The 21,034-nt window shown below is 36.3% G+C and overlaps 1 protein-coding gene across 1 annotated transcript in view; it reads right to left on the minus strand.

Annotated features, from left to right (window-relative positions):
• Positions 1-20,774, minus strand: part of LOC5568122 (mucin-5AC) — a gene marked incomplete in the record, with an annotated part of 650,382 nt that extends 629,608 nt beyond the window's left edge. The window contains 1 exon segment of the mRNA XM_021840965.1: positions 20,020-20,774. Coding sequence (XP_021696657.1) covers positions 20,020-20,127 — 108 coding nt within the window.
• Positions 20,775-21,034: the final 260 nt, after the last annotated feature.

Consider the following 21,034-nt stretch of genomic DNA (forward strand, 5'->3'; position numbering starts at 1 on the left):
TTCCACGAGTTCGGGCATGGTTTTTCCGGCTTTTTTTTACAAATTTTCCCAACGGTGGAAAATTTTGTGGAAAACTTTTTACAGTTCATATTTTTTTTGGATTTTTGAGAAAATTTGCTTAAATTTTCATATAAAAACTTTGTTTCTACAATGTTTCGTTCTTGAGTTATGATTTTTCAAAGAAAAGTCTTATATGGCACATCTGGACATTTTTCACAAAATTGGCCATAACTCAAAAACGAAAAAAAAGTGCATTCCAAAAATTTCAGTGATTAAAGCTTATAAAATTACCTTCTCGAAAATATTTTTTTGAAAAATTTTCCACGAGTTCGGGCATAGTTTTTCCGGCTTTTCTTTACAAATTTTCCCAACGGTGGAAAATTTTGTGGAAAACTTTTTCCAGTTCATATTTTTTTTGGATTTTTGAGAAAATTTGTTTCTACGATGCTTCGTTCTTGAGTTATGATTTTTCAAAGTAAGTAGTGTCAAGGGAAAACAAAAAATTTCCACCTGAGTTTTCCGGAAAAATAGGCGACCCTGAATTTTTCTCAATTTTTTTTTATTCATATATCTATGAGCCCTGCCTGTGGAAAAAGTTTCATGAAAATCTGAGACCCTTCGGCCCAAACCCGTACGGTAATAAAAAAAAATCCCCATAACTGTGATACTCCATGATTTTTCAAGAAAATCCTCCAGGTATTTTTTTAATCACTGGAGAAACTACTGGAAGAATTATCAGAAAAATTTACCAATGGATGAATATCTGGGGGAACACCTAAAGTAATCTTTGTATAAATTTCTTGAATTATCCCTGAACTTAAACTCTTTTACAAAAAACTGGAGAGAGTATTTATAGGTCTTCCTAGAGAAATTCCTGTATGTGTCTTTGGAAAATTTGCTCAAGAAATACCAGGAATAATTACTGGAGGATATATTTTTTCTGTTTACGCCATTACTAAAAACATCTTTTAAATGATTTGACATGATTAATGTTGACGTATTTTCTAAATATACACACACTTAGATTTTTTTCACGAGCTCAGCTGTGCGAATCTCGGTTTCCCGATTTTAACCGAGACTCAGCTAACAAACTGTCCGGTTGCTTAGCAACGAAGCATGATTTACTGACACTCGGCTTTTATTTGCTGAGATCCCAGGAAACTTGTTTGCCGACTACTCGGCTGTGCGGATCTCGGTTAAAATAAGCCGAGATTCGGTATTCTAAATTAAGTGTGCAAAACTAGTATATTTAGAAAACTACTACTTGTAGTCGTCCTTATCCATTGATCCCATCGCCCACCAAATTGAAATCGTGTTTCTGGTCACCCTTTTGGCTATTTTGTTCTGATTCTGCATTCCGTATCGAAACGTTCCATTTGACTTCATTGCATTCCATGAGCTAGATGACTATTCAGGGTGTCTACTCATTTACAGAAATGAAATTCCCTGAGATTTCCAGGTTTTTCCAGATTAAAAATAAATCCAAACTCTGTAAATTCTCCAAAAACATAAATGATTGATGAATAGTTCATTTTATATTACTAAAAATAAATAAGTTTTTGGTGTGTTTCAAAGTTTTTAAGTGTTTCAAAACACTTAAACATAAAATAATCAAATTTACATAGAACATAAAAGTATTTTTCATTTTAATAAACAAAAAATAACATTAAAAAAATAATTAAAAAATTTGTGATTTTTTTTTTGATTTCCACAAAATATAATTATTCTTTTCAAATGATCTGAAAGTGCCTTCAATCATCAAAATCAGATGAAGAAAATAGTTTATTCGAACATAAGGGAAAAAACCTTTCCCCTAAAATGGGATTCTAAATCATGGACATTAGCGATACACCCAATTTCATTAGAGGGCATTTTGTATTTTTTTCCAAGATAATATCGGATCTGGTAGCGTTTGATAGTTTTAGAAATAAGAATTTTAAATACCTCTCGCATGAAAAAAAAAACAAATAGAGATGAGACGATTATGAATATAAAAAAACACCATGAACCACGTCATGAAATTTTTGTTCCTCATTTGAACAGACATTTCTCTAAGGATAATTCTAAGACTTGTAGGAGTCCCTTGACATTACGACAAGTATTAATGCTCGATTTACCGTGGATTTCTTTCACATATTACTCCAACGATCTCTTCAATTTATTTTGTGATTTTTCAAGAACTTTATAAGACATTCTTCCAAGGATTTAGTTTTTGATACCTTCAAGAAATTTCTGTATTTTTTTAAATTTTCCAAAGAAATTAAAAAAAAACTAGTCGTTCTTCTAGAGATGTCTCCACTCTAGGGAAATGTCAAGGATTTAGAAAGAAATTTACTTGGGGATACGACTGTGATGATTATGTTGTAGGTTATGGCCTTCAGTCTATTATGCTCAAAAATGGATTTTATGTTTTCATCCGACGTTTCAGGCACAATAAATGTGTCCGAAACGTCGGATGAAAACTTAAAATCCGTTTTTGAGTATAATAGACTGAAGGCCATAACCTACAACGAAAGAAATTTAGAGAAAAATCCGCGTGGAATTTCTAAAGAAAATTTCTGTGTGAGTTCTAATATGCCTTGATGAATTCCTACGAGGATCTCTGAAAAAACTTCTGCATTCTTGATGAAATTCTTCTTAGCTAAAAAGCTTAGCTGAAAAAACCCGTATCTCTGAATATTGTCCTACAAGAAATTCGAAGAGACTCCCTAATACATAATAGAAATATAAGTATGAAAGAAAACCCTGTTAGAATAGCTATCTTATGTGGAACCTTGAATGAAGTTTTGAAGAATCCAAGGAGTTTGAAAATATTATTTGAAAAATTGTAAGATAAAAGTTTGAACCACCGCAATAACATTTTGACGAAATGCTGGAGATATTCTAAGAGAAATTTCTGGAGAAACTTAATGAGGAATTCCAGGTCGAATTTTTTGAGAAATTCTTGGAAAAGTTCATAAAAGATTTCATCGGAGTAAGGCCTGAGGAAATTTTCGGAGCAATTTCTGAAAGTAATTGTGGATGATTTTTTATAAAATCCATGTGAAAAATGAAAAAAAAAACGACGTAAGAATTATTGTAGGATTTCTTGCAAAAAAATCGAAACTATGGAATGAACGTTCGTGCAAAGAAGGAATATGTGGTTAATTTCCTATAACTAACAACTGGAAAAAATCGGTGAATGAATCAGTGGAAAAACATTTGGAGGAAATCATAGGCTAACCGCTGTCATTTTTTTTTTTTCAGAGTAATCTATGTGGAAAGTACTGGAGGTAATGATGTTGCTCTACAATTTTCTTAACTAAATTTGTGCAGGAATTCATTTAAGCATCCCTTGAAATAATGCTGGCATCATCCTTAGAGAAGTAATGGTATTCCAGAAAGAATCACTAGAATATCTGAAGTATCCCTTGAATTTTTTTCCAGAAGTTGTAGAATAGTCGAATAACATTTTTGTAAACAAATTTGGAATATTTTCCACCAAGTTTCATATGCTCATGAACGAAACCCAACTGTAAATGGGAACTGTACTTGTCTTTACCACCTTTCCAATCATAAATTTATGTTTTATGTTGGATAAATAAAAATCGTTAATAAAAAAAGGACTTAATATTTCTAGCAGCGTCTTGATAGCGGCGCAGCCGAAAATTTTCATTATTGAAAAGATTTTCTGTCACGAAAAGGACATATTATACCTTGTATTACAGATGCAAAATAATTTCCCTGATTATAGCCAAAATTCCCTGAGAATTCCAGGTTTTTTCCAGGTTGAATAAAATTCCCTGATAATTCCAGGTTTTCCAGGTTTTTCCAGGTAGTAGACACCCTGCTATTTAACAATTTTTAATATGAGAGATGTGCAAATTAGCAGGGGTCAAATTAAAGATTGGTCAAACAGCGCGTAGCATTGTTTTACACGACTTTGGTCAACTATTGTTGTACAAAAAAACACATTTCTATAATTAATGCTTAATCATTGTAGGACAATAATAAGTTAAAAATATCGCCTATGATAATACTATTAATTATTTATTATTATTCACAAATAGCCAAGCATTATAGAAACGTGTTTTTTTTGTACAAAAATAGTTGACTGAATGGACACAGTATATTTTATTGGTTGGCATTTCTAATGTAATTTCTGAAATTATTTCTAGCAAAATTAGTACTCACATTCAAAGTTCTGTAAGAATTTTCGATAAAGAAAATTCATTGAATCTGGCCAATCTTCCAGAAAAGTTTTGATGAAGTTCTTTCGAAACGCAGATTTAAGATTCATTCTATAGCCGCAGATTACTACAAGAGGTTCACTAGTAATTTATTCAGCAGGTCCGTCAAATATTGGTCCTGGTTTTCGCCAGCAAATTCACTTTAAACTCACTCCCTAAGTTTTGCCAGAATCTCCTGCTAAAATTTACTCTGAAATATGTTTATATTTTCCATTGGAAATGACTACGAAATATTATTTTGAATTCTTCCAGAAAGCTAGCCAGGAAACCCTATTTTTCTTGACACTTTGATTAACAAATCACACAATTTTTGTCTTAACATATAACAAATATCTATTTGTTGTTGTTTGAGTTGGAAAAGCCAAACTGGCCTTAAATTTCATTATCATGAGTTTTAACGATGTGGTGGTAAAAACAATTTGTGATAATTGAAAAAAACTAAAACTGTTACTTGGTTTTAATCCTGTATTATAGAAGATTTTCTGAAATTTTAAACAAGAACGATGTGCTTTATAATAGGATCGATTGATTAACACTTCAGTCATCGCGCTGTAGTATTTTGTACAACAGTGGTGAAAAAAACTCGCTTATCGTACACATATGAAAATGATTGGAATGTGTATTTTGAAAGATATTGTTCGACAATAGGAATATATTGTTCAAATCCACAAGATATTCAAATTCCTGTTAAAAACAATGAACTTACACCATATTGACAACAATCACCACAAATTGTGTGGAATTCTATGGAAGATTAACTTTTTTTACATACACACCTCGATATACTAATTTGATAACGTCAGAAAGTTGTTCTGAGGATGACCTAAAAAAATTCTCTCGAAGTTTCTGTTCAAATTAGATGAAAATGATAAAAGATCGTCAAAAATGTGGCTTTGATTAGAATAAAAAAAAAAATACTTTATAACAACTGGCTTCAAAAAAGTGACCAAGTCATAAAATAATGACTCGCTACCAACCCTGCAATATGCTTCATGAAATCATGAATGTGCCCAAATAGTTTTTTACCCAACTCAAAATGCGACGCAACTGCCCGTGTAACAATCTTAATCCATTACCAACTCAAAAATGAAAACAAATCGTAATTCAACATACCCAAATCTCCCGATCCAGCGTTACCCATTCCAGGTTCAGTTCCAGGTTGACGGCGTAGTTCCGAAAGAAATCGTTGTGATTGATTTCCAGATACGGCGAAAGCGGTGGAATGGACATCTTTCTCTATCACTTCTAGCCTAATTCACAATTTTCAACTTTTTAAAACTTAATACTTTAGGAGACACAAACAATTTCGCAAATTTTCCACACTTTTCACAATATTAAAATCAACACTCAAGCTTCTTTGGTAAAACCGTTATCACTAGAAAATTTTACAGCACCAAGCAGGAACAACTAAACCACGCACCAGCCGAGAGGCAAATAGGCAGCGAAAAAAGATCGTGGCTAGTTGGTTGACCATTCATAGATTTCGACCCATCCGATCGCACATAACGGTACACTTCCATTGATAATACGAAAGAAGGTCCGAACTAAACTACTGATACGCAATGAATCGTGAAAGGGGAAGCGGCTCACGAAGGTGGATAACGATAAGGGCGCCGCGACGCCCACTTCGGCAGAGTGACCACCACCCACCATCGCTTTCATTGAGGAAAGCAAAACACGAAAGCGTCTTTGGAGGGGGTGGTGGCCACCCGCTTCTAGGGTGCGAAAGCTCTCTCTTCAACAGCTGTTGTGGTTTGGCGAAGCGAATGAGTGAAAGAGGTGTAAACATGTGCTTTGCGAAACCCACGGAGTGTGCGGAAACGAGAGAGCGATAAGTTTCAGGATGGTGAAATGCTGACGGCCAAAAAATGTTGCGTGGTGAATTGATGTTGCATGCACGCTGAAAACATTACACTCGGAAAAAGATCTTGAAAGCACAATAAAACAAGACAGTGTGATTCTTGATCTTGATTTAATTTTGTTACCTCTATGTTTGTAACATATAAGAACACCATTTAAAAACCTATTTTATTTATTCCAAATATATGCAAAGATAACGACGTCCAGAATTCAAATTTCACCCGTTCCAAAGTGAAAATGTTTGAGCGTATGAAAAAAGCTTACGCTACTACCCACTAGGTGTAAGTTGCCACACGGAAAGTTATTGCACAGGAAAAAAAGGTTTCTGAAACTTGAATTTCGTTTTATTTTAAATCAAAAAAATAATAAATTTTATGACTTTAAATATTGCGGCGCTTCTAATGTGCATCGCGTGATTAACCATTTGTCTATTTTGGGTCAATATGACCCCAGAACACTTGAAGGTTTGTTGATAGTGAACCGATTTGTATATTCGTGAAAAAACAGTTTCACACTTTGATGTGTTTCCGCGTTTTTATGTGCGTAAGAATCTAATTTAAGTGTCTTGAAAAATAGTTTTCTAGAGTAATTTTCTTGAAAATAGCACGTGCCTTGGGGTCTTATTAACTCCAAATTGAAATTGCTATAGCTTCGCGAAATTTAAATAAATGAAATTTTGATTTTGCTGCAGTTTTGGAAAGAAAATCTCATGAAGGTTCAATAAAAAAAATATAAGTACATTTAGAGGGGGATTGTTTATCGCGAGGAGGGGTTGTTCTTGTGAAAAAAGAGTAGTGTTTGATCCTTCGACCTTGACGCTTGCTCCTGCGGGGGCGCGCGATGAGGGCAGGATCAAACATGTCGCGCGTCGGTAGTGAAGTAGTGAAAAAGTGATCGGTTCGTTAGTAGTGTTTGATCCTTCGACCTTGACGCTTGCTCCTGCGGGGGCGCGCGATGAGGGCAGGATCAAACATGTCGCGCGTCGGTAGTGAAGTAGTGAAAAAGTGATCGGTTCGTTAGTAGTGTTTGATCCTTCGACCTTGAGATTAGTGGCGCGGATCGCGAAGCAGGTTAGTAGTGTTTGATCCTTTGCTCGCGTCGCTTGCTCCTGCGGGGGCGGGTGATGTGAGCAGGATCAATCGTGTCGCGCGACGCTCGCGTGGCATGATCTATTAGTGGCGCGGTTCGCGAAGCAGGTTAGTTGTGTTTGATCCTTTGCTCGCGTCGCTTGCTCCTGCGGGGGCAGGTGATGTGAGCAGGATCAATCGTGTCGCGCGTCGCTCGCGTGGCATGATTTATTAGTGGCGCGGTTCGCGAAGCAGGTTGGTAGTGTTCGATCCTTAGCTCGCGTCAAATAATTTATCATGGTCTAATCGCTTATCAAAGTGAATCCTGTGACCCAACGATCCTTCCCATTAACAAACATCCCTCCCAGTAACCTTTGTGGAGATGCAGAGGTAAACACGGTCTCCATATAGCAAAGGTTACACACTAACATTCCTTCCTCCAATCCCACCTGACTGCAAGGACGTGGCCGGCGCCGTTATTGACCTTGTATAAATAGAGGCACTGAATTATGCACACTGAAGAAGATTATGGCCAATCCCAGCCGAACTTCTAGTTGATTCTTTGTGCATTTTCACTGACTTCGGTCAATCACGGAATAGCAACCATTGATATGTGTAGTCAGTCTAAGCTAAGCTAAGCTAAGGAGGGGTTGTTCTTGTGAAAAAAGGTAAAAACCAGCGGATTTTTGAAACTTTGGACGCTTGTATCTTAGAGACAGTAATATATACAATTATACCTTCTTCGGTGAGGTTTTGCAACAGAGAAGGACCAACATGGTACACATTTATTAGTTGGAAATTTTACCGCATGATGGTGCTATCTTACAAAATGTTACTATGTGGAGCTCATATTTGTTATGACGTTCGATATTTCAAGATACTGAGGATTTGGAAGAATAATTCTTAACAAACTGCCACTAGAAGGCGCTGGTGAGCATCAAATATTTCAAGCTTATATATCTCAAGTTTGGGTTATGTTGGAAGACTAGTGTCTATGACAATGTACCTGACTGTATACATTCCTGTCTATGACTGTATATCTGATTAGTATGGAATAGTGTTACTTGTTGGCATTTATGAGCATCAAAGATTCAAAACCCTCGTTTCTCAAGATTTTTAACTTAATTTTAAGCACAGGTTTTTGCTTTTGTAAAAGTTGTACTTCAATTCGCCATTATCTTTTTTTTTTATTCGCCATTATCAAATTAAATCGAGTTCATGTGTGGTTTCTCCATAATCTGGCATTATGAAAATATAGTGAAGCAAACTAAAACCACAGGTTTCTAAGACCAAAAACACAAAATTTAATGGTTCCCAACTGAGAAGCAACGAACATTTTTGTCGAAAACATCTACAACCTAGTTATCAGCATTTCGATACAGAAGATTGTAAATAGTGAGTAGAAATACTCAGCAACGATTGAACTATTGAACTACTATGTTGAAGTTATGCTTGGATTGATTGACTTCAACAAATGCTATGCTTGGATTGACGCAAAAGCAATGCCAAGATAGCACCTTTCTATTTGATCGAATATAAAGTATTGATATCTTTTTATTCTTTTTCAATCAAAATTAAAATTAGCCTACTTGGATTGTCTTTGGTGAACGGGAGTTATCTTGCAATTTGGAAAAGTGTTGTTCAATATTTCGTGCGTAGTATCTGTGCCTCCCTCTCAGGTAGCAACCAAGAGCCTTGAAAATAGGACATCCTCCAAGAATATTCCTAAGGAATTCCTTCGAGAATTTAGTTTTGGATACCTCAATCATTCTACCTGGATTTTCCCAAGGACAACCACAGTAAACAGATTATAAGGAAATTTTCCGATATTTTTTCAGAAATTATCAAGAGACTGTCAGGAATTTCTCATTATTTCAGAAATTTTTCAAGAAGCTTTTCAAGATATTATCTAGTGATTCTTCCATAGATTTCAATAGGATATCCTACAAGATTTCCGCAATAACATTAAAAAAATAAAACAATGGCTTCTCCAGAGATACTTCTAGGGATTCCTTGGGTTTTGTTTTTTGAATTGTCTTTCAGTTTTTTTTTCAAAATTTCAACTAACAGTTTCTTATAAATTATTGTCAGATGAAACTCGTGTATGTTCCTAAGTCACCCTTGATGACCAAGGATTTAAAGGAATACCACGAAAAACAAAGAATTGAATCCCTAATGAAATTTCTGTAGGAATCCTCAGATGAATTACTGGAAAATCCCTGTCGTGTTTGCATTTCATTGGAGATTCCATCCGTTGTTTTTCGAGGATTTCCTTTTTGCGTTTTTCCATACAAATGGATCTCGTTTTCTGGTGCTTGGATTGACCTAAAATTTACATGATAACTTGAAAATACATTGCTTAGCCGGAAATTCGCAGCTTTTTCAAATCAATCTATTAAGTAGTAATAAATTTCCAATTTTGACAAAAATAGGAAAAAATAGTGCGCTCCACTCTTTTGCAAAATTGATCAATAAATCAAACTTTCTCCAAGCGGGGCAACGTGGCGTAGTTGGCTACACGTTCGCTTCATAAGTGGATGGTCATGGGATTGATTCCCAGTCCCCTCATCAAAAAAATTTCGACAGTCCGCTCAAGAACATCACGAGCCTATTCGTCCAACATCACGGCCGTCTGAAAGCGGACTGACATCTTGACCCTCCTCTGAGCAAACGCTCAACTGCACCCGGATTAACACGGCAATCGACAAAAACGACTATGAACAAAGGGACCTCTATTGGACTGAGAAAAGCATCCCTGCGTGCTCTTCGATTTACCTGCGAATAGTAGAGGGCGCAAATAGACAGCGTAGCGTCAGATCCATAAATAGATTAGGTAATAGAATACTATGAATTTAGGCGTTGTGCTCTAGTACAAGAGTCGGATTGATCCTTGCTCTAGTGATGCCCAATGGCGAAATGAGCTACAAATTAGAATATAAGTAAAATTAGGAATAAAAAATATCAAACTTTCTTTAGAACAATATCATTCAGTAAAATGTATTGTTTTCAAATTAAATCTAAGTGGAAAATGCGAAACATACGATGACAAAAACTTTGTTTGAAATATCACGATTTTTTTTGCTGAGGAAATTCAGGTTATTTCTGAACTGCTGTGAATATTCCAAAAAGCCTGCTAGAAGTCAAGACCCAGGCCTCCAAGCTTGACCATTTTGTATGAAAAATTGCCAATGTGTAATTTATTCTATCCAGTGCTGCTACGAAATTGTTTGGTCTTTTCTGAAAACTAAACTACAAATGCATCTTGTATGAGAAGTTTGTTAACCATTCAAATATATCCGAAGCATAAAAAAAAAATTCTCAGTATTTAAAGCAGCAACTGAAAGAAGTGATTCTTCAATAAAAAAAATACTGATATAAAGCTTTCTTTTTCTAGATTGCCAATTCTGTCACACGGGACAATTATGTTTCCACAAGCAACAACTGCTATGGCGCTTAAAAGCATTCTGATTATTGAAAAACTTGATTTTTTTATTTGAACATATTATCCCAAAAAGCATTAACTTCAAGATATTAACATCCCCATCAGAACCAAATCCTAGTTGCGCTACTGATTCCACATAAAATCTCTGGAGAAATCACCACAAAAGCTGCTGAAGTTTTTTCTGGAGCCTGTAGATTTTTGCATCAGAGGGAAAAAAAGAGACTTGAGAGACTATTTGGGGTTAAATAAAGACTTAAGATACCATCCATTGAAAATAGAATCCATTGCAATAGAGGTAAAGTCTTTAAAAAAGATCTGCTACCAGCCCAGCCATTGATCACCAGTTTTTGAAGCTATTATTGCCCATTACACGGAGACGTCATCAGAAAATTGCTCTCTTTCTCTCTTTCGAAAAATCTTAAAACAATGGTGCCAGTACCTGTCAAAGTTGACAGGTACTGACACCGTTGTTTTTAAGTTTTGTTGAAGAGCGAAAGAGAGAGAATTTCACCGTGAAATGCTTAATTACTCAGTTTTTTCTCAGCTCTATGATGGTAATCTCAAAACCAATTGTTAAATTAAATGAAAGCTACATGTGTCCTCTATGAACTAATCTACGACGACATCACGCTGCAACTTCCAGCGGAAAGAAAACCTTTACTGCGGGTCGTGTTTATAGAAAATGAACGATTTCGCTACACATTCTTTTACTCCATGTTCATCCGGTGCATATTTCTTCACTGGATGTTAATCCAGATGTTTTTTTTTTATGTAAATACGTCCCGCATTTAGAGCGAAAAAGAAAATCGACAATGAAAGAAGACCGTGGATAAGTCCATATGCTTGAGAGCCCTCTTTCGTTGCATTTTTATATGAAAAGCTGGTCAATTACATTTCTTCCGATCTGTAATGAAACAATGAGAATATATACCGAGGTGAGGAAGAAGACATTTAGTGTGCGTGACATCCATGTTTGATGAAAATTGTATTATAACAACGATCGCGCAAACCTCCATAAGAAGCCGCGTAATATAACGAGAAAAAAAAGTAGTTATTATTTTTAACGTTTTTCTTTTTACTAATACATAGCCATTGCTTTTTCTTCCACACGTTTGTTGTTGTTGGTGTTTGAGGGGGACTTTAACCCGAAGGTCATACGTTAGTGCTTAGTATGTATTCTTATTGATAGTGAAAAACGTCTCGATATCTTCAGTATTGCACTGTTATAATCAAAAGAGAGCGAGAGAGAAGTGAATTTCTCTTTGTCTCATAGATCCTTTAGAAAAGCTCAGCGAGATTTATAAAAAACGGGATTTTTTTTGCAAACTGTTCAGCTAGTTGACGTACGAGGGGTCCACCAATTTGAGTCAACTGAAACTACCCTCTTCTAGTTTCAGCATATACTAGTGATTTTTTTTTAAGGCACTCTGTACTCGTGGCCACTACTGTGCCGGAATCAGTTGATCTGATGCTTCTTCACCGATACAGATCTATTTTTAACTTATCTATATACGCTTCCAATTGCAAAACGCAACATACTGTTAGCCATCTATACTTTGGTAGCGTAACTAGTCAGATAATGAGAGATTTGATTTTTCACGCATTCATCACATGCCGCTGGGGAAAAATGTTTTATTTTCCTGATATAAGACGATTCACGGTGAAACAGTTAGGCGGAAAAGGTAGGAATATCCATTCTCTATGTTCTACATACGTTTGTTTGTTGTATTATTGCACTTCTTTCATAAAAACTGAGTTCCGGCTGGTAGGAGCACTAGTTTGAGGTTGGAAAATTAGGATATGTGAGGTTAGTTTCATTGGAACTTTCGCCTGAGCGATTTTTGCGCTTGAATAAAACACGCTTCGGGACATTCTCCGCTGCCCCTAAAAATAACATTGGGTAGATAAATGAATTCTCTACCATTGGATCTCATTCAATTTCATACATAAGTGAAGTAAGCGGTGAAAATAAATATTTTGTTCTGAATGTTTTGAAACCATGAATGAGTTTGACATTGCTCTCGTCAACCATCATCATGACGACAGCAGCACACCCCACCGGACGAATTCTAGCGTAACATTTGAAAAGGGCCTATCTGCAAAACGTAAACATTGAGAAATTCTCAATTGAAGATTCCGTACCATATTTATAATTCCTATTTTAAACCTATTCGCATTTTTACTAGTTTCATACCTGTGTTCGATACCCATTAAAGTCTGTTGCGTGGCCCATTATGTTTCTAATCTCAAATAACACAACTCGCAAAAATTGTTGAATTCAAACATCATCGGCAGATAGGCCCTTTTATGAATCTTCAAACCAGTTAGGCCCTTTGATTGAACATGGTTTCAGTTAGGCCCTTTTATAATTTGCTAATTTTATTGATTTTTGAATTGGTTTGCATAAATCTTGAACAAAATTTAGCGATTATGTGAAAAAACACTATATAATAGCTAAATATTGGAAAATTTCGGTTGAAGATTCAGTACCATATTGATTATTCCTATTTCAAACCCATTCGCTTTTTACTAGTTTCATACTTGGGGAAGATCCAAAAATGACGTCCATCGTTTTTCGGGATTTCTAGAACCCTTCTACCCCCTCTGTCACGCTTTTTCTAATACCCAATCCATGCACTGTCACATTTTCGTACATCCCCCCATTGGAGGAGGCCCCAATTGATGGACGTCATTTTCGGATAACCCCTTGTGTTCGACACTTATAATGGTCTATTACGTGGCTCACAACGATTTGAATTTGAAATAGCACAACAACTTGTACAAATAGTTCAATTCAAACATCATCCGCAGATAGGCCCTTTACGAATTTTCAAACCAGTTAGGTCCTTTTTGAATTTGCTAATTTTATTGATTATTGAAGTGATTTGCATAATTCTTCGACAACATTTAATGATTATGTGAGAAAACAACACAATATCATACAAGCTAAATATTGGAAACTATTCTATACAAAATCAGCAACATATTGATTATTGATATTTCAAACCCATTCACTTTTTTTTACTAGTTTTATACTTGTGTTAGACACTCATTATGGTTTATTACGTGGCCCAGAACGTTAGTAATCTCAAATAGCATAACGACTCGTGAAAATGGTTGCATTCAAATATCATCAGCAGTTAGGCCCGTCAATGAATCTTCAAACCAGTTAGGCCCTTTCAGTTAGGCCCTTCGATTGGACATGGTTTCAGTTAGGCCCCTTCAGTTAGGCCCATTTATTAAACATAGTTCCAGTTAGGCCCTTTTGGAATTTGTTGATTTTATTGCTTATTGAAGTGATTTTCATAGTTTTTAAATAAAATAAAGCGAGAGAAAAACAATGTAATAGCAAAATGTTGTATTTTCTTGGTTGAAGGTTCAGTACGTTATTGATTATATCCAATGTTGCTGAACAACGATCGGAAACGCGAGGCACGATGAATTTTCGTAGGCATTAAAACAGAATCTGCGAATAAACACAAACAACTGTTCGGGCGCTTCATTCGTTCGTGTTTAATTTTCGGATCGCTGTTTCTCCCGACGCTATCATCGGGTGATTTTCCATCGCTCGGTAATGTGAACGGTACGATCCACGCTGCCTGTTCTTCGCGAAGAGCAGGAAAATATTCATTTCGATCATCTTCATGCGGGCTCGCAACAATCACGCTAAACTTGCTCCGCTCAAAAATGAGTGCCGAGCGCACAAAATTGGCCTCTTTTCGTGCAGCACAGATTCTGTGCAAAGGGGCTGTACACAGTTTTGTGCAAACGGTGGTAAACAAAACTGAATGAGTGAAATGCGCACAGAGGAAGAACGCATGGAATACGGAATTCACTTCCAATTTTAAAGTTGTTCAGAGATTTTTTCATTTGAATAGCCGAAGTGGAAGCAAATGGGGAAAAAACATTCGCATTTGCGACCATCTTCCGGCTTTTTGCTAGAAAGCATCTCAGAAAACTCCCCATCTTACCAACGGCCAACTGTTTGCTGCAGCGCGGGAGATCATTGACAGTTCCGTTTCCATCGATCCCCACACAGTCGAAGGCCAACACGTCGGCAACTCACAGAATGAGTGCGACCTACACAGAATTTTCACTCAGTCAGCCAGTTCTGTATTGGCTGCCTCACTCTGTGTAGTTTTAACACATGCGCTGCGTGGAGCTGGCTTAGCGTGGAGTGTTTGCTTGACTTTATGAGAAGAAGCAACCTTGCAATGAATCACGAGAATGAGCAGCTCGTGGATAAATGAATCCTACGAGTGGAAAGACTTCGCGAACCACTTATCGGTGTGTTCATTTTGCTGCTTCGGCGTGGCATTCGTTCGCTTTTTGCGATGCTCTTCGTGACGCAAAAATGAAAAATGAAATTTGGCGAATGTTGGATCGCGAAGATGCGTCGATCATTGTTCACGAAGAAGATCCATCGCAACACTGATTATATCTATTTCAAACCCATTCACTTTTTCACTAGTTTTATACTTGAGGGCCTTCCTTAGCCGAGCAGTTTAAGTCCGCGGCTACAAAGCAAAGCCATTCTGAAGGTATCTGAGTTCCATTCCGGTCGGTCCAGGTTTTTTCGTACTTTCCTGAATATAGAGTACTTTCGTACTTGTCACACGATATACGAATGCGAAAATGGCAACTTGTCAAAGAAAGCTCTCAGTTTATAACTGTGGAAGTACTCATTGAACACAAAGCTTAGAAGCAGGCTCTGTCCCAGTGAGGACGTAATGCCAAGAAGAAGTATAAGAATAATTCTTGCAGGGCTGTTACAAAAACAAACGAATTTGTTTTTGTGAAAGTCGCGACTTTTGGAACTCGATCCACAACTAGAGGCAACAAATAAAAATTAACAAATAAAAATTATTCAAAATTTTTAATGTAATTATTTTTTTTTTCAGGATAAAAAATCAGTCTTTCAACTAACTTCGCATTAAGATTATGATAAAACTAGTAAAAAAGAGAATGGGCTTGAAATAGGAATCAATATAGTACTGAATCTTCAATAAAGAATTTTTATTAATCAATGTTGATTTTCTCACATACCTAATCGATTGATTTTGATCTAAACCTTTGAAAATCAATTCAATAATCAATAAAATTAACAAATTCCAAAAGGGCCTAACTGGAACTAAGTTTAATAAAAGGGCCTAACTGGAGGGGCCTAACTGAAATCATGTTCAATCAAAGGGCCTAACTGAAAGGGCCTAACTGGTTTGCAGACTCGTAAAAGGGCCTATCTGCCGACGATGTTTGAATTCAACCATTTTCACGAGTTGTTTTGTTATTTAAGATTTAAAACGTTATAGGCCACCTAGTAGACTATTATGAGTGTCGAACACAAGTATAAAACTAGTAAATAGGAGAAAGCGTTTGAAATATGAATAATCAATATAGTACTGAATCTTCAATAAAGAATTTTCAATATTCAATGTTGATTTTCTCACATAATCGATTGATTTTGTTCTAAAACTTTGAAAATCTATTCAATAATCAATAAAATTAACAAATTCCAAAAGGGCCTAACTAGAACTATGTTAAATAAAAGGGCCTAACTGGAGAGGCCTAACTGAAACCATGTTCAATTAAAGGGCCAAATTGAAAGGGCCTAACAGGTTTGAAGACTCGTAAAAGGGCCTATCTGCCGATGATGTTTGAATTCAACATTTTTTACTAGTTTTTATGTTATGTTAGATTTAAAACGTTACGTGGCCCAGTAATAGACTATGAGTGTCGAACAAAAGTTTAAAACTATTAGATAGCAATGAGTTTAAAATAGTAACAATCAATATGTTACAGAATCTTCAATCGAGCATTTCTCAATTTTTACGTTATGCTGATAGACCCTTTTCAAATATTTCACTAGGTTCCATTATGTGAGAAAAACACTATACAATGGCTAAATATTGAAAAATATGGAGGAAAATTAAAAATGCATGGAAGGGTCAATCTGATTTTGATGGAAATTTTCAGTTAGGCCCTTTTATGACCAGTTAGGCCCTCTTAGTTTTATCATTTTCAGATAGGCCCTTTTAAATTTGAATAAAATTACCATTAATAATGCATTTTGCATGCCCGTAAGAGTATGTAGGAGTAATTTACGTAAAAAATGATACGAATAATGAATAATCAAGTTTGTTTACATTTTGCAGTTAGGCCCTTTTCAAATGTTACGCTAGAATTGTCGTATTGGGAGCGAATTTACATCTACTTTCACTCTCTCCTACTCTTTCACTCTCACACCGAGCAGGTAGGAGAGAGCTCTGCTGTCAGTGAGGCTAGCTGCCTGCGAAGAGGGTCAGTTTGTCTCAGTCACCATCTGATACTGACGGAGGATGGACATGCTCCCCAAAGCACGGTCCTCCGTGAGGCGTCTTCTGGTGGCTGGACGGGTTTTTTTTTGTGGAGGGTCATGGGAATCGAACCCATGACCTTCCGCTTATGAAGCGAAAGCGTCACCTCAAGGCTACAGACCCCCCCTTATTTGTGCCGTTGGCAGCTTGTTTCAGCAAAAGTTTCTCGGTGATTTCTTATAAATTACCTACTAAAATATTGGAATAGGACATGTTTCTTAGTTATTCGCGATTCTCTGTCAAAAATAATAAGTCAGTAGAGAGAGAAATATGACTTCTACTCTCGAAAACCCATGAACTAATTTACAATGACGTCACGCTGCTTTTTTGCAACGGGAAGAAAGCCTTTTACTGCGGGCCGTGTTTAAAAAAAATGAACGATTTCGTTGTGCATTCATTGACTTCATGTTCATCCGGTGAACATTCGTTGTCCGGATGTTGGTCCGGATGTCATTTGATATAAACATTGCCCGCATTTAGAGCAGAAATGAAAAAGAAAGTCTAGGATAAAAGAAGACCGTGGATAAGTCCATTGTTCTTCATGGAGAATCACGATTAACAAATGCAAATAGTCTATTTTATTATATTAATAAATTTTTGCATTGAACTTGAAGTAAATCGAAAATGGGTATTTCTACAGAAGTGCGCATGATAACCATTATGGTTCAGAATAATTTAAAGATTCTTATTTCACCATCAAAATATGTTTATCTTGACAAAACATCAAAATTTTGAAAATCAACCGTTTTTTCCTAAAATCATCAATTTCTAAAATTGCTAAAAGGTGCTAAAATTATTCAAATAAATTCCACGCAAAATAAGCCATTTTCAAAAGTTATTTTTGAGTCAAAATGATCAATTTATCTATGAAAAACACGTATTTTACCATACTGAAAACATGTGTCACATTTAATCCAAAACGAAATTCATATTTAGGAACACGAAATGACGTCTGCTAGTTTATTATTTTCCAGGCTTGCGATCTAATAAGTATTCATTGAAATTTCGTTTTTTGGCTCGATATTATCCTATATCGACGGTCTTTTCGATATCAAGATCTAGGATGTGTAGATTCATCTGTAGATATTTCTTTTTTGGTGTATGTCTAACAAATATTTGAGAGGGTATGATAAAAAACTTTCAAATACTGAGAACTGCTCGTAAAGCATAACTGTCTCATATGAATTTTCAAGCCAACACCTTTTTTCATTGCAAAATTCATGTTAATTTACTGTGCATATAAAAATTAACACACTTTGTTTGAAGATGTTGTGAAAAAAAAATGGCTTTTGTGCAGTCCCATATAAAAAAATAAAGGCATAACAGACTCTATATGAACTTTCACACCAAATAACAAGTGCTAAACTTGAATTATGTTCGTGTTTGTATTTTTCGCTGATAAATAGAAGCAAAATAGTTTGTCTGTACGGTGCACCGACATAAATATGGCTTGCATAAATGTACTAGAAATTTATGAACATTTGGATGAGAAAACAATCTTCAAACTTTGAGCGCTCTTTTATCAAGTCCATATTCTGCCCATATTCGCACAACACTTTGTATGTAGGGAATCCCATAGAACATGGGACTGTTATGCGAATATGGACAGTATTGGACAGTTATGTTTTAATGGGCAGAGGTGTGCTAGATAAATTGAAAAACAGGCAAGTTTAATATTTCACTCATTTCTTAGCATTTTTATCTGATGGGTCGCTAAACATACAACTTACGACTAAGTGGGTCAAGTATCAAAAATTTTTTTTTTAGCATAATTCTTCAATCCGACGTATCTGCAAAAATAAACAAATCGAGATTTGCTTTGCGTGGGCTTGACAAACGCATATTCTACGTACTGAGTCTAAAAAAGTATTCCTACAATCATTTTTTTGATTTTTAAAAATAAATTTAAATTATGCCCTATGTGCACTTTACTCAGTGTTTTTAATTTGGCTACATACACCCTTCGTTTGCACAGCGACTCAACTGTCAACATTTTTCATGCTACCACATACACCGTACATATGCTAATAGCAAAGCGACCTATATGCAGAATCAAAACCTAAAATTATAAACATCAGATACGTCATACTGTTTCCGAATCACTAAACATGTAGGAAATCGAGAGATTCGGATTTCCACACAGCTGCAGCTAGCTGACGGATCGGCAAACTGATGTGGAACATCATCAGTATCCGGTTTTAGCCAATATTTTTCACAAAATTTCTCACAAGAACTGTTCTCCTTCTACTTTTGTTACTCACGGCTCCGTCCGGTGCTCCTGTTGGTCTAGTTGAAATTGGAAACATTCGGAAACCAACATTCGTTGTCGTTGAAAGTTGAAACTGACGAATTGACTAACTTTATTAAGTTTCATGGGAATTTTCAAACCGGTGTATGTGCAACTTCAAAACAATACTGGTGTATATGACGTGACGCAAGTGAAAAACGAACTGTCAAATCGACGCATCAAGCAAGGTGTATGTATCAATCAAAGTATGGTATCGACGAACCATCCATGGTGTATGTGAGCAGCACAAAGCAAAAGGGTTTATTCGATAATTTTACCAGCTTTTCAATGTAATTCAAAACAAATCGGAATTGTTTGATAGTGGTTCGAAACAGTGTGCTTTTTTTCAACTTCTAGTAGAGACAGCAATAGAAAAAATGCAAAACATTTTAAACAGGATTTAAAATTCTTTACAATATGTTGCATCGCATTTTTCTCGAAACTATCCGAGTGTTAGATACGCCGATTTGAAAAATACCCAGGTAACATTGGTAGCTGAATAACAGCCTATTCAGCTGAAAAAGGGCTGTTTAAACAGTATTTTAGCTGATTAAGCTGTTGTTCAGCTACCAATGTTACTTGGGTAAGGCTTGTAAATAGTTTGGGGACCTGTGGCCTAGATGACCACTTTATGGGAGAACCTTAGGAACACCAAATATTGATAATGATTTTCATTAAATAGCACCCCGGCTGTTTTGACTTAAGAAAACCATTTGAAATATGTTCAAGTCTTACAATTTTGTGGGTTTCAAATGAAAAATGAAAAATATATAAAACCTACCCAAATCTCTCGATTCAGCTTTACCCACTCCAGGTTCAGTTCCAGGTTGACGGTGTAGTTCCGTAGTTGATTGATTCCCAGATACGGTAAAAGTGGCGGAAGAGCCATCTTCGGATTTGCTTTACCACTTCTAACTTTGTTAACTTTTTAGCTTAAAATACGGTTCTCAACTTTTTAAAACTTAATCAATTTAACCAAAACGATCAACACTTAAAATTGCTGTTGCTTCACACGTTTCACAATATCAAAACCAACACTCATTCTTCTGTAGTACAACCGTTATCACTTAAAACTTATCTAAATGCCGGAATTCCGGAACACCATGCAGGAGCAATCAAACCACGCACCAGCCGACAGGCAAATGGCCAGGTGCTTACCTTCCATGCAAAAAGGTCGTGGCAAATCGGTTTTGACCAACGGTCATTTAACTTTACGGTCACGTCGGGAGACGAAGGCATGCAAATTTTTTCCGAACGAACTGACGACAAATAACGGTACACTTCCATTCGAAATTCCAACTTCCATTGAGAATCCGACGGGAACAGATTGTGCACCACTTTTTGGGTGGATTTGCGAAACGACTTAAACAAAAGACTGGCATGCAACGAACGAATGGAGAACATACTCAGGGGAATTCACTCTCGCGGGGGTGGAGAAATGGTCACTACTCGGCGTTGCCATTGACGGAAACAAAACGCGAAAACAGTCGCGAGCGGGAGAAAACAAGCGGTTACATGCACGACTAGACGAGTTGTGAAAGCTTTCTTCAACAGCTGTTGCACCGGTTGCTCTCGGTAGGGAACGAGACATAATGATGATGGCTAGGGATTGCATGGGAGGAAGCGAGAGATCATATAATTTTGTTGCTTCGGTGTGTTGCATCGAGAAGGAAGCTTGTGGCATGACAAGCTTTCTTGCGGTGAGCTTGCACTTACTCACCTCGTGATGCTACCAATTAAATTTCACGCTTGAAAAATTCTACTCGAAATGTATTGCTACCGTGGTGAATAAAATT

The sequence above is a fragment of the Aedes aegypti genome, chromosome 2, assembly GCF_002204515.2.
Source record: "Aedes aegypti strain LVP_AGWG chromosome 2, AaegL5.0 Primary Assembly, whole genome shotgun sequence".
Taxonomy (NCBI): Eukaryota; Metazoa; Arthropoda; class Insecta; order Diptera; family Culicidae; genus Aedes; species Aedes aegypti.